This window comes from Homarus americanus, unplaced genomic scaffold (assembly GCF_018991925.1).
Source record: "Homarus americanus isolate GMGI-L3 unplaced genomic scaffold, GMGI_Hamer_2.0 scaffold34921, whole genome shotgun sequence".
Classification (NCBI taxonomy): Eukaryota; Metazoa; Arthropoda; class Malacostraca; order Decapoda; family Nephropidae; genus Homarus; species Homarus americanus.
In genome coordinates this window covers 2,919,633-2,932,427 of record NW_024741901.1, presented here as the reverse complement: position 1 = coordinate 2,932,427, position 12,795 = coordinate 2,919,633, and the positions used below count along the sequence as shown (strand labels likewise).

Below are 12,795 nucleotides of genomic sequence, written 5' to 3'. Positions count from 1 at the left end.
AGAGGAGCACAGTACAAGATGTGAGGGTGGTGGAAGGAGGAGGAAAGAGGTGGTAATACAGTAGTAAGAGAGGGAAGGGGAGAAACAGGGCGTTCGTATAGATATTCAAAGATAGATCTTTAGTACCGTCACCTGCACACCACCAAGGACGTTGGACTGTACATACACCAATGACGCGCCTTGCAGCCAACATAACTCAACCCACCACCCACCCAATCACCACCAATCACCTAACCACCTACCAACCTCATACCTACCCACCCAACCTCAACCCCAACCTAACCCACCCACCACCACCTAATTTCACCACTCAACCACCACCATCTAACCTACTCAACACCACCACCACCACCACCCACCACACCAATCTAACTCAACCCACCACCTAACTCAACTCACCCACCACCACCACCAACCACCACCAACCACCACCCACCACCACCACCACTCACTCACCAACCACCACCCTAACCTAACCCAACCTAATCTAACCTACCCAACCTAATCGAATCTAACCCAACCCAACTTAACCTAACCCAACCCAACCTAATCTAACCTACCCAATCTAACCTAACACAGAAACACAAGACGGAATCTCAACCGATTGTACAGTCATCCACCTTCGACGTGGTATGATAACTGCTGTAAAACAATATTGGTTTTCAATCCCAATTATGACCTTAATGGCTTGAGCACGATGCCAACCCGAGTATAATGACTTAGTCTTCTGAGTAATGTCTCTGAACCCTTGTGTATAATGATATAACCTTCTGAGTAATGTATCTGAACCCCTAAGTATAATGACTCAAACTTCTGAGTAATATGGCCGCTTTCCTCACACACACACACACAACCTTACTGTAGGGTCCCTTCCTTCCGTCAGTACAACGTTGAATGAATAAATAATGGTAATGTGACCTAATTACAAGAACAGTCATAAGGTGTACGACGCCATTTACGATGACCTTGCCCTGATCTTGTTTCAGGAATACCACCTTTTCGAAGCTCTGAAGAGATCTGGATGTTTCGATATTTTGAGTACAGCACTAGCTAATAATTCCCACCAGGAAACTTGCTTCGAGACTCCTCCAAAGCTTCGAAAAGTGCAGAGTGCAAGAAGTGCAAGAAGGTCATAGTAAATGGCGTCGTACACCCCATAACTCTTGTGAGGACTCTCCGCTGAACCTCGTGTTGGCGTGTTAGACGGGAGTACTATCAACTTCGTCACGTGGTGTAATTTAACGCTTTGTGGACGCTGGTTTAAATTATTACCCTTATTGTGTGAAATCATACTGTTGTTAACGGGTTAAACCATAGACCTGTAAGGGTTAATCCACCGTTCTCAGAGGATTAAACTACCGTCCTCGGGGGATTAAAGCACCGTCCTCAGTTAAACCACCGTTCTCATAGTTAAACCACTGTCCTTAGAGCTAAACCACCGTCCTCAGAGTTATACCACCCTCCTCAGAGTTAAACCACCGTCCTTAGACTTAAACCACCGTCCTCACAGTTAAACCACCGTCCTCAGAGTTAAACCGCCGTCCTCACAGTTAAACCGCCGTCTTCAGAGTTAAACCAGTCCCTAGAGTTAAACCACCGTCCTTAGAGTTAAACCGCCGTCCTCACAGTTAAACCGCCGTCCTTAGAGCTAAACCACCGTCCTCAGAGCTAAACCACTGTCCTCAGAGTTAAACCACTGTCCTCAGAGTTATACCACCGTGCTCAGAGTTAAACCGTATCAGATAGCCAGTAAGTCATGACAGAGGATTACTACCTTGACAAAGAACACGGTAAAAGAGGAGGGAGGAGGCGGACTATAACTGTACCCGTAGAGATGAGGTAACTGGCCGACACGCGTCCCTCCGTTCCTCTTTGAGTGGTAACCTTACATTAACCTATCCTGTAAGTCTGAACGGAGCTGAATGAACCGGTCGCAAGTTTCCAAATACATTAAATGTCTTGAAGAAAGGATATAAAATAAAAGGAGAAAAATGTCTCGGTGAGAAGATTTAATAAAATAGAAGCAACATGACTATCGTATCTCGAAAATGCAGGAGTAACGAGATTTCAGGGTGAAGAAATTTTGTTTGTCTGTACATATAGGTATTAGCGAGACTGATACCTTCCTTGCGGTCTACCTACTACTGCCTGGTGTCCGGTAGTGCGTGTACAGTACTGGCAAGCAGTGGGATCTAAGGGATCATTAATAGTGCAATGATAATGAGACTCCGAAAAGCACGTTGTGGTGGAACTTTGGAGGGAGTGAGGGAAGGGGGGTGGGGATGGCGTTACTGGTGGGCGTCACGGCAACATGATCCACCACACAACCACTACTGACGCACACGATATTGACTCACGCTCGTATCCAACACCACCAATAACAAGAAATAGCCATAAATCACCATTTTATCCAGAACAGAAGCGTTAGTATAATAATGAATGGATCACCGCGGATGGTGGTTGTGGACCAATGAAAACATGTCATTGAGGTACACCACTAACATACTGCGTAATTCTGGCAAGTTTTTACGTACTTTTGTCGTGCTCGAGTGTGACGTTCGAGTACCAATTAACACACATACGTAATCTGGAGATCTGATTAAAATTATCTCCAATAGAATGGAAAATGGCTCTTGGAACTCGCGGCAGATGGCGCTAAAATTACGCAAACGTTTTCGAAGTGTTTGAATTATAACCATGACATGAGTCAAAACGTCTTTTACGGGGTTTTCATATTGTCTATATTCCTGTTTCTTCTCAAGAGATATAAAGCTTGTAGGTTTCAGTAATCCGGACGTCAGTTTTGGAAAATACTCTCACCTTTAGAGCCTACATACAGTTCGGTAGTATGTTATATGTGCTAGGCTATGAATTTGTAAACACGATTATGTAAAAAATACCCATAACTATTTTAAGCTGTTATATAAAGACGAATTTGACCCGGATACATTTTTTATAGGAAGATACTGTATACTAAACTGCATCCTGTACGCATTACCCTTTACGCTTCAGTAAAATCCATCATATTGACAACACAACATAATGTTTGGAGAATAATGTTGGAGTAATGTTCGTTTTCGTTTCATCTCAAAATTCAGACTCAACATTTCTGACGCAGGAATTCTCGGATAGCAAAAGATGTATAAAATTTGCCACAGAATGTTTACAGCGAGTTAATGGATGCCTGTGTTGTCAGAAAATACATTACTCAGTCAAAATTCATTATGCACAGACGGTCAGCAGCACTTTCCCAGAACTTAGCTGCGGGTGTGTGCTGATATCCCGTGCTGGTGATGACCGCTAAGTACAATTTATTAGTGGGATCGTGAATGATTTATGCGTATAGTGAGAGCCGGAACTACCCCCCACCCCTCCCACCATCGCAGTAGTAGGACACGCCCTTAATATACAAAATTCCGATAAAGAAATATCGCTGTACGAAATTTTAATGGAGAAAAATAACGAAAAACAAAATCTCGTCCAAGAAAATATCAACAAAGAAAATACCGTTGAATTGAATCGCATGAGAAAACCCCACTGGGCTAAATTACCGTATAACCCATCGAACGAAACTCCGGCGGTCAAGAAAATGTCACCGAGAAAAGAACATGATAAAATGCAAAGAACTACGTAAATTTTGTGAAGTTTATTCCGGGTAAATATTTATTTCAACTTTTTTTTAACCGAACTAATTTATTCTTTTTCAGGTCTTAAATAAACTTGACCGATTTATCATTATTATTATTAGGTGAGGTTTACTGTGTGAAAATTCGTCAGCGGGGATCTTTTTCAGCTTTGATTGTCCAGTGTGTGTGTGTGTGTGTGTGTGGTCAGCATGCTTGCCTCGCAAGCGAGTGGACCCGGGTTCGATCCCCGGATAGGGTGAAACTATGGGCAAGTATCTTTACTCCATTTGCCCCTGACTACCCAGAAGTAATTGGGTAGGATCGTATTCCGGGGTAATGGTTAGCCAGTGCAGTTGGCGAGTTGTCCGGTCTTCTCGGATTATTCCTTGACACTGGGTCATGCAGCTCGTTAACTCAGGGTGTGGTTGTTGTGTTGGCGACAGCTTCTACACCTTAAACAAATTCACGCCAAGGTGACCCTCGGGCCGGCCATCCTCGATTACGAGGGGCTTCCATTATTATTATTATTATTATTATTATTATTATTATTATTATTATTATTATTATTATTATTGTTATTGTTATTGTTATTATTATTATTATTATTATGTGTGTGTGTGTGTGTGTTTAGATATTCTTTGTGAGAAAAGTTTAATCAGACAAGATGTTAAAAATAATGATGAAACTGTTTACAAATCGATGAATTCACACACACACACAAACATACATGCAAGTAAGTGTACACAGAAATGCAAGTGAATGTACACACAGATATGCAAGTGAATGTACACACAGACATGCAAGTGAATGTACACACAAAACTGACAGACATAAACTCGAAGCACACACATGCAAGCAAAGTCGTGCACATTCACTTGCACACACAAATGCAGGCATAAATAGGATAAACTACACACACACACACACATACACATACACAACACACACACACACACCACGTAATTTTATGTGCAGATTAACCCAAGTTTTTAAAACAAGTTACTTTCCTGACCTGATAAACTGATTATCAGTAAAAATTATTACACCGCATTGATTTCCTATGAAGACCAAAACAAAAATTAACATCGACTACGGCCGGGCCCCGTGTTTGCCATGAGACTGTCCAATGAATATTTTAGACCACTAGCCATTCTACTTAGCAATCGATGAATCGTCCGAATGTGTTGTTGGGGCTCGATCTTAAGACCCATTTTCTTTTAGTTTTGAAGATTATTTAGCAGATTTTTGTACGCAAATGAATAATTTTCTCGCGAATCGGCTTGTTCTATACTTCTACAAATATATTCCTACTGGCAATTGATGTAAATTAAAAACATAATGTTAAGATGAAAGAATAGGATTCGAATTTCAGGAGTAAAAACCCCGGACTATTAGAGGTTTGTTCCAGGGTGTAGAAGCTCCAGCAGGTGAGAAATATGTTTTGTTTTGCTGCCATGGACACCAGTGATGGTTTTCAGAAGATACCTCGTTCCCGGTGCTAAGGAAGCCACACTAAATACATTAAATTTGTATCAGATAGTTTTTGACATTTGACGACGCGTTGAATAATTACACGGGTTGATTCAAGTATTTCGCTTGGTTAGAATTTATAGTTAACACTAATGAAATAATTTATTTTAGGCAGGGACGATCTGTACGAAGAACTCGATCGACTAATAAAAAAATTGTCATTATACATTATTTTACGAATGGCCATTAATAGTTAAAATGTTATACGTTCATCCGTCTATTTTAACAACAGTTGTCGCTTATATTAACCAGTCACCTACCTCAGTGTTGTGGTATTGTGGAAAGTAAACGGAATATTATTTTTCCCATATCACGAGCTATTTTAGATTAAACATGCACAAATTTATCAGTGAAAAATAACTGTTACCCTCCAACTTGGACCGTTTATCACCTTAAAATACAAAACATTATTAGTTGACATAAAACGACAGAACCGAACCCTGAAAATAGTATTTTTCCGGTGACCTTTAAACAGCGACCCTGAAAATACTACGATCATAAGTGTAAATACCGATAATTACATAATTTGCACCGTATCGCATTTAATGTACGGCGTGTGGTGCATTAAACAAGGCACGGCGTGTGTTATATTTTGCCAGGTATTAATAAACAGTTTCAGATATTTATCACTCTTACATCCTTTACGTAATGTATTTAATCTGAGTTATAAAGATGATGACTCTTCCATCCGGCTAGCTGTTACATGTAACCAAACTATTTACTGTTTTTGATGTAACAGTAAATATTTTTTTAGTAACAACTAGCAGAAGTGGCCACGTACTGTACATAGTTCATTATTTAACAACTGTTGTCCTTTAATTCTCTGGCTACACTCCTCAAACAATACTCAAAATGAAAAACTTACGTCCCGGTGGAAAATTAATACTAACCAAACCAAAATCCTTTACTATATTCTCGCTGGCTGTCAATGTTTCGTCTTAAAGTATCGGTTTATTTGGTACAAACGTCGGGCTTACCGGACACTTGAAATTTTATTGTACTGGACTATAAATTTTAAAATGGGTTCTCCATAAATCAGTGACAGTTTATGGCTGAGGATTAGTGGTTCTCGAGGGCTAGGATGATGTAAGTAAGGGAGGAAGGAACACTTGACTGATGCCTGATACAGTTAAAGCTCTTTTTATTTGTTGAATGCTCCTTGGTGGCGATTCCGAGCTGGTGGATGGCGGCAAACATTTAGTGATACGATTCTTGAGGTTGGCTGTTGGAAGCATTAGTGGGTGGAGTGCGGGTGTGTGCGTGTCAGGGTGGCAGAGGACGAGGTCTCCTTGCGTGCTGGATTGCAGATTTTCAGTCTTAGACAACACGCACGCTGCTGTCCCCAGTTCCTCTACTTTAATATCTTGTCTGCACTTGAAATATTAGCTTAATGAAGACTAATGGCCGTTAAATATAAAAGACTGAATTAATCTATACCTTGTTGGACGTAGCGGGGTTTGTAGCCTATGACTTATTTAGCGGCGTGTACTACCTATGTTTTGCACTTTACTCCCACGGAAAATCGTAATTCATAGACAATATTGTGTATTATACCACTGCGTCATAACCTTTCACACCATCTCATTATAAATCGATATTCCATCAGATTATTTCGACAGACTTTCAGATATTAACACCGACAGATCACCAAAATACATAGTCAACCGTAGGTATGAATATGGGTGTCTTATGGTATTCCAACCCATAAAGCTCTCAAACAGTCTTCTAGCTGACGGCATTCTGTTTTCGATAATGTTACCGTGTATAAATTGTAATATTATCAGTGTTATTAATATTTGCTCTATTGACTCATATTTTTATAAAATGTCTGTATAGATACACTTTGTCGAATTGTTGTTTCAATGATATTCCTTTTTATAAAACTGATTCGAATGATACTTAATTGTTTCGAGTTTTTTTTTAAAGTAGTGGGAGTAAAGGGCAAAAAGGGTACATGTGTATTGATCACAATCCCTTCTTAAAAGCAGGAGTCTAAAGTAATTTTTAAACTAAGTATCAAACGTGTATCACAACAACGATGTAAATATCGTAATTGAGCACAGTACTTAGGTTTATACAAAATATGCTGTGCTTAGTTTTGTTTGCAATACAGGTTCAAATTCTTTATAAAAACACAAGTTATTACTTTTATATCTATAAGCATGAAGAGAGTCTCTAGGCATATACATAGATAAACAGATTTAAAAATACAGAAAATGTACTCAAAGAAAAAGCGGAGAAATTAATTCAGCAAACATTAATATAATTTCGTACACAGAGCATCATACACGTCAGTGAAGTTGTCAAATCCTCCAGTTTCCGTCTCCACCTCCTCCGCCGACTCAAGTCCCTCGGAGTTCCTGCACCCGAGCTCCTCAGTGTTTACACAACATTCATACTTCCCAAGCTCACCTATGCCTCCCCTACCTGGTCTTCCTCCCTAAATGCCACACAACGTAAACACCTAGAAAAAGTGCAAAAGAGGGCATGCAAGATTATTCTTCCCTTCCTACTCCACATATCAAGAAGCGCTCAACACACTGACCCTTTCGACTCTCACTGACCATCACCACGACCTCATCTGCAAATTTGGTAAGAAGCTTCTACACCATCCTCGACACCGGCTCCTACTACCACCTGAGATCCCTAGCCCGAGAATTGCTGTTCGACACCACAACCGCATCCAGCCCATACGTGCACGAACCGATCGCTATAAGAACAGCCCAGTCCCAACCATTGTAAAAATTACCAATAACTTGTAATAAACCAGTGTATTCACTCCCAGTAAATACTACTTCTTGCACTGTCACTATGTTGAAATGCCCTGTAGTTTGAGCTTTTCCCCATCTAGTTATTATATATCTTAATTGTATCACTTATGTTACTTGTATATTATTTGCAAGTCGTAACCCATTCCCCAAATATGTAACTGTATATTTTCAGCCTTCTGGCTGCCAAGCTCTTTCAATAAACCGTTAATTATTATTATTATTATTATTATTATTACTACACAACACTGAGTTCACATCCTAAAAAATCATGCGTGGGCGTCCTTGAACACAACAAAAATCGAATGAAAAGCAAATTTCAGAAGAGGCAAGAGACGAAAATAAGATGGTTGCGGCGTACCGAAGAGGAGAAAATGAAATGAAAAGAGTAATAGAAACAGATGCCAGTAGTACAGTACCTGTAAAGGAAAGAAGTCAAGAAAGAATAAGATGGAGAGACGTAATAAGACAGATATGAGATAGTGGGCAAAAGGAGAAGAATTGAACCGACAACTACACAGAGGAGCAGCCGTGGGTATAGTAAACCCTCCCTCTACAATTGCAAGCACAGTTATGGGGTGTACGACGCCATTTACTATGACCTTCGTGCCCTGATCTTTTTTCAGCAATATCGCCTTTAACACATGGAACTCTGCACTTTCGAAGCTTTGGAGGAGTCTCGAAGCAAGTTTCCTGGTGGGAATTATTAGCTAGTGCTGTACTCAAAATATCGAAACTTCGAGATCTCTCCAGAGCTTCGAAAATGTGGTATTCCTGAAACAAGATCAGGGCAAGAAGGTCATCGTAAATGGCGTCGTACACCCCATGACTGTTCTGCACAGGAAGCCTGGACACTAAATTTCTCCAATTTATTTACGTCATGGACAATATCTGGTGTTCATTATTAAATATTTCGTCAAGCAAGTGCTAGATTTAGTTATATCTATCTATCTATCTATCTATCTATCTATCTATCTATCTATATATATATATATATATATATATATATATATATATATATATATATATATATATATATATATATATATATATATATATTATAGGTCAACAACGAGCATTTTTTCATAGTTTGAACCTGGGACAGGTAAGTTTACACCCGGAAGCAGCATCACTTTTACTCACAAAAGTTTGAACTTTTTTATTCTCCGTAACACAGCAGCGAGGGAGTGTGATCCTCACTGTGTTCCATAACCAGAGTTTTATCTTTCATAATTTTCAACTGTTGATGGAACAGTGTAATTACTATTCTTGTTACGCGCGTAAAGACCTTCGTTGTTGAAGCGCAATAGTAACATAACCAAGGTCTATAGACCTCGGTTATAACAACACACATACTAGAACCCTCGATCATAGGGAACACGCGGTGGCGGTGGCGGTAATTTGATAATACAATTTACGGTAAACAATGTAGATTTATACTAAAGATCAGGTTAGTAAAAACACTAGAATGAACTAAAAAGAAAAATTCAGGCAATTTTGTATACACAGTATTCCTGTTGAGGTTTGTATGAGATGCACAATACAACAATGTCCATGAATGAGAGGACATCATCATCAAGAATCGAAACATGAATAAAGTCACACGAGATGAACGAAAATTTGGGTAACGTGGATCGCTCAATTTCAGAACACGAGGAAAATATTTACTCGGTTTTAAGTTCAAATCTATATAGATTATTTACTAAACTGGTGATGCCCCCTACCCCGCTGTGACCAGGTGTGGAGGGTGTGGGGTGTACAGAAGGTGTAACAGGAGTCACTACTCACCCAGCCTGGGTTACATGTCCCGGGTTGCTCCTGGGAAGCTTGGGCGTGGCTCCTTCCACTCAACACAGCCGCCGTACCTGTCAACCATACACAAAAAATTTATGTTAAGAAGAAGTTACTGATAATGATGGTTAAGGTTATGGGAAGTGCAAAAACTTGAGGAAAAAAACTGTTGGGAACTCTTTAATTATTCATATCAACGATTATTTGACGCCCAACACATTACCTCGCAAACACTTGTGGCTGCGTAGATATACAGCATATACCTCGTACAATCAACACCTTTGTTATTTTCTTTTTATCCCACAAGTGAAACAGAGATTGTTGTATATACAGTACAGCCACATACCGGTTGTCACTGCTGTATATAACTGAAGCTATGAATGACTCATCAATGATGCATTAAAGACGTACAGTATTTTCTGACCGATAACAATTGTCAGAAGTTCACCTCTCATCTTCATCCTCCATCCATCGTAAAGGTTTATTCAAAAGTGGATTTATCTAATTTTCTCTCTGACATAATAGTCCCATTTTTACATTCTTGGGGCTCCACGTGAGTCATCTGAACATCGTGCCAACGGCCACTGACGATCATACAGTTTTATCCACCATCCTGCCTCCTCTTCCATCCCTCACATTGCCTCTCAGTCTCACTCTAATCGCCCGACTTTTTTCTCTACTTAAATATGCTTCTTCCTCGTCCTACCTTCATCTACTTTGTTCTCTCCCTCTCACACCAAGTCTCTTCCTAATCCAGTCTTCCCTCACTCCCTTCCACACTTCGTCTTATCCTCACCCTGTCTCTCCTTCCTTCACTCCGCTTCCTTCATCCCTCGCTACCCTGTCCTTCCACACCTACTGTACATGACTTAACCCATGCGTCATTATCGAGCCGAAGCGTAGTAGCAAGTAGCAGGGGTAGGACCTTGACCACTAGTACACACACACACACACACACACACACACACACACGCGCGCGCGCGCGCACACACACACACACACACACGCTCGCGCTCTGTGATCTACACTAATGATATAATTAAACAACTTCTTCAAGTCCGAGAATTAGCGACTACAACCCTCCATTCCAAAAGTTTTCGACCTGTCCCAGATTTCGTGTATTTCCAGGGAACCAGCTTTGAATTTCAATCATTCATTCTAGTCTCTATTATCCCCTGGACCTCCTATCCCCAATTTTACCTATTTACATTTTTACCATTGTCCATTCATCTCTAATTATATAGTGAAAGTAAAGATTAATTTTTCTTGTTATATTTTTAGGATTTCTCTCGTCGCTTCATTAATTATAAATTGTCCTAATGATCTGTAATTTATATTCAAGACTATTAAAAAGGCAGTGTTCTTAATTGCGTCGGTGTGCAGTTAAACATACATATTTAAAGCATAAAATAACCATTATATAGCACAGTACAACAGTTTTAAACCAAACTCTTTTTTTCAGGGAGTAAAATATTTTTCAACAAACATACGTGTTTAGAAAACTGAAAATTACATTATTTTACGTTACAATCTTATACGGAACATAGGAAATTTTCATCTTTTGAACATCGTTGACATACCTTACCGTACTGTCCACTTGTCCACTCCTTCACTCTCACAGGACAGCTGAAGTGCACTGTACGGGATACGAGTCTAAGTATTTACTGAACTGTACAGGTTTACTTGGAAAGATTAGACTTCATGATATTCTTTAAACCTTCCATATTTTCAAGACCTGGATATGACATTTTAAGTGCTGCGTAGCCGTAGTTAGTTACATAATTTGTTTTGTGAAATACAAACTTTACAGAATAAACACACTTGAAATTGAGCAAACTTTGCTTTCTTGCCTTCTGCAGTTCCTTGTGTAACTTAACTACAGTAACTGAAGTGGCAAAATATTAAAAAAAATCGATGTGAACCGCTTGGTTATTTCAAATTTACAAAGACTTTCACCTTTGACCCTGTAACCCCCAAAAGCACATGCACGTCTTTGAGTGATAAACCTAACGCCCACCAAGTTTCAGGAGGACCCAATACCCATCCATAAATCGTAGGACTAAACGAGTTGACTAAGAATTTTAATAGTTTTTGTTAAGAATTAGCATGAAATTAACCAACCAATCAGAACCTAGTTTTAAATACTATCGATGAAAATTCAAAGGTAAACAAAGCTCTATTGGATATTTAAATGGGATTTTCCTTATATCACAATCGTTCTTCGTATTCCAATAATGAACGCTGAAGAACATATTTTACATAATTTGGTAAGTAATAGTGTAGACCTGTGAGTTATTGTTATAAACCACCTAACCACTATATCTACTGACCACCAATTTTGCTAAGATTGAGAACTTTTAGGCTTAAAATCTTATTAAAACTAAGTAACAGTTAAAGTTATTCTCTTACCGATTACAAACAAAATCTTCATCTTAATTCCACCACTGGACAACTCCATAGTATCTAGGTAATCCACCAGTTTCACAACACGTTGACTCTTCACATGCGACTGATCAACTGTGGCCCTGTGGTGGACTGGTGGGGTCCAGGAGCCTCGTGCATGCCATTCTGTCTCCGTTTTCTTATACCTTACATCCGTTTTCCCATCCTGTCTAAAAACTTGTCCCCACTTTCTTTAATGTAAACGTAATCAAAGTTAGGTAACAGTGCTTCATTCCTATAGTTTAGAAGATATTTACAAATGATCATGTTATTTCTAAGGGAAATTGTTGCATCTCATATTAGTCAAACCTGAACATGGTAATTTGTTCATCTGTAATTTTACGTGATATTACGTGAGAAATGTATTTTGAAAATAAAATCATAGTGATATACATAAAATAGTCTCAAATAATTAATTTCAGATGCTAAAACATACAATGCTGAAATGAGCAAACATGTAGCAATGGTTTTAAATTAGACAAATTTAGATTTAGGCGCGAGATAGGGAAACATTGGTTTGGAAACAGAATAGTGGATGAGTGGAACAAGTTACCAAACATCATTAACTCGAACACGCTGGGTAGCTTCAAATATAGGGTCTAGGTGTGCGCGTCCTCCAAAACGAGGCGCTTTCCTGT

The 12,795-nt window shown here is 39.3% G+C and overlaps 1 protein-coding gene across 7 annotated transcripts in view; it reads right to left on the bottom strand.

Annotated features, from left to right (window-relative positions):
- The window catches only part of LOC121876169, a 112,149-nt gene extending 99,909 nt beyond the window's left edge, over nt 1–12,240 (bottom strand). For all 7 annotated transcript variants that reach the window (XM_042381117.1, XM_042381121.1, XM_042381122.1 and 4 more), the window contains exons 1-2: nt 12,125–12,240; nt 9,713–9,789 (exon numbers count right to left, since the gene is read on the bottom strand). In XM_042381117.1, coding sequence (XP_042237051.1) covers nt 9,713–9,789; nt 12,125–12,173 — 126 coding nt within the window. In that variant the 5' untranslated portion in view covers nt 12,174–12,240. The remainder of the gene's footprint in view (nt 1–9,712; nt 9,790–12,124) is intronic.
- Between the last annotated feature and the right edge of the window lie 555 nt (nt 12,241–12,795).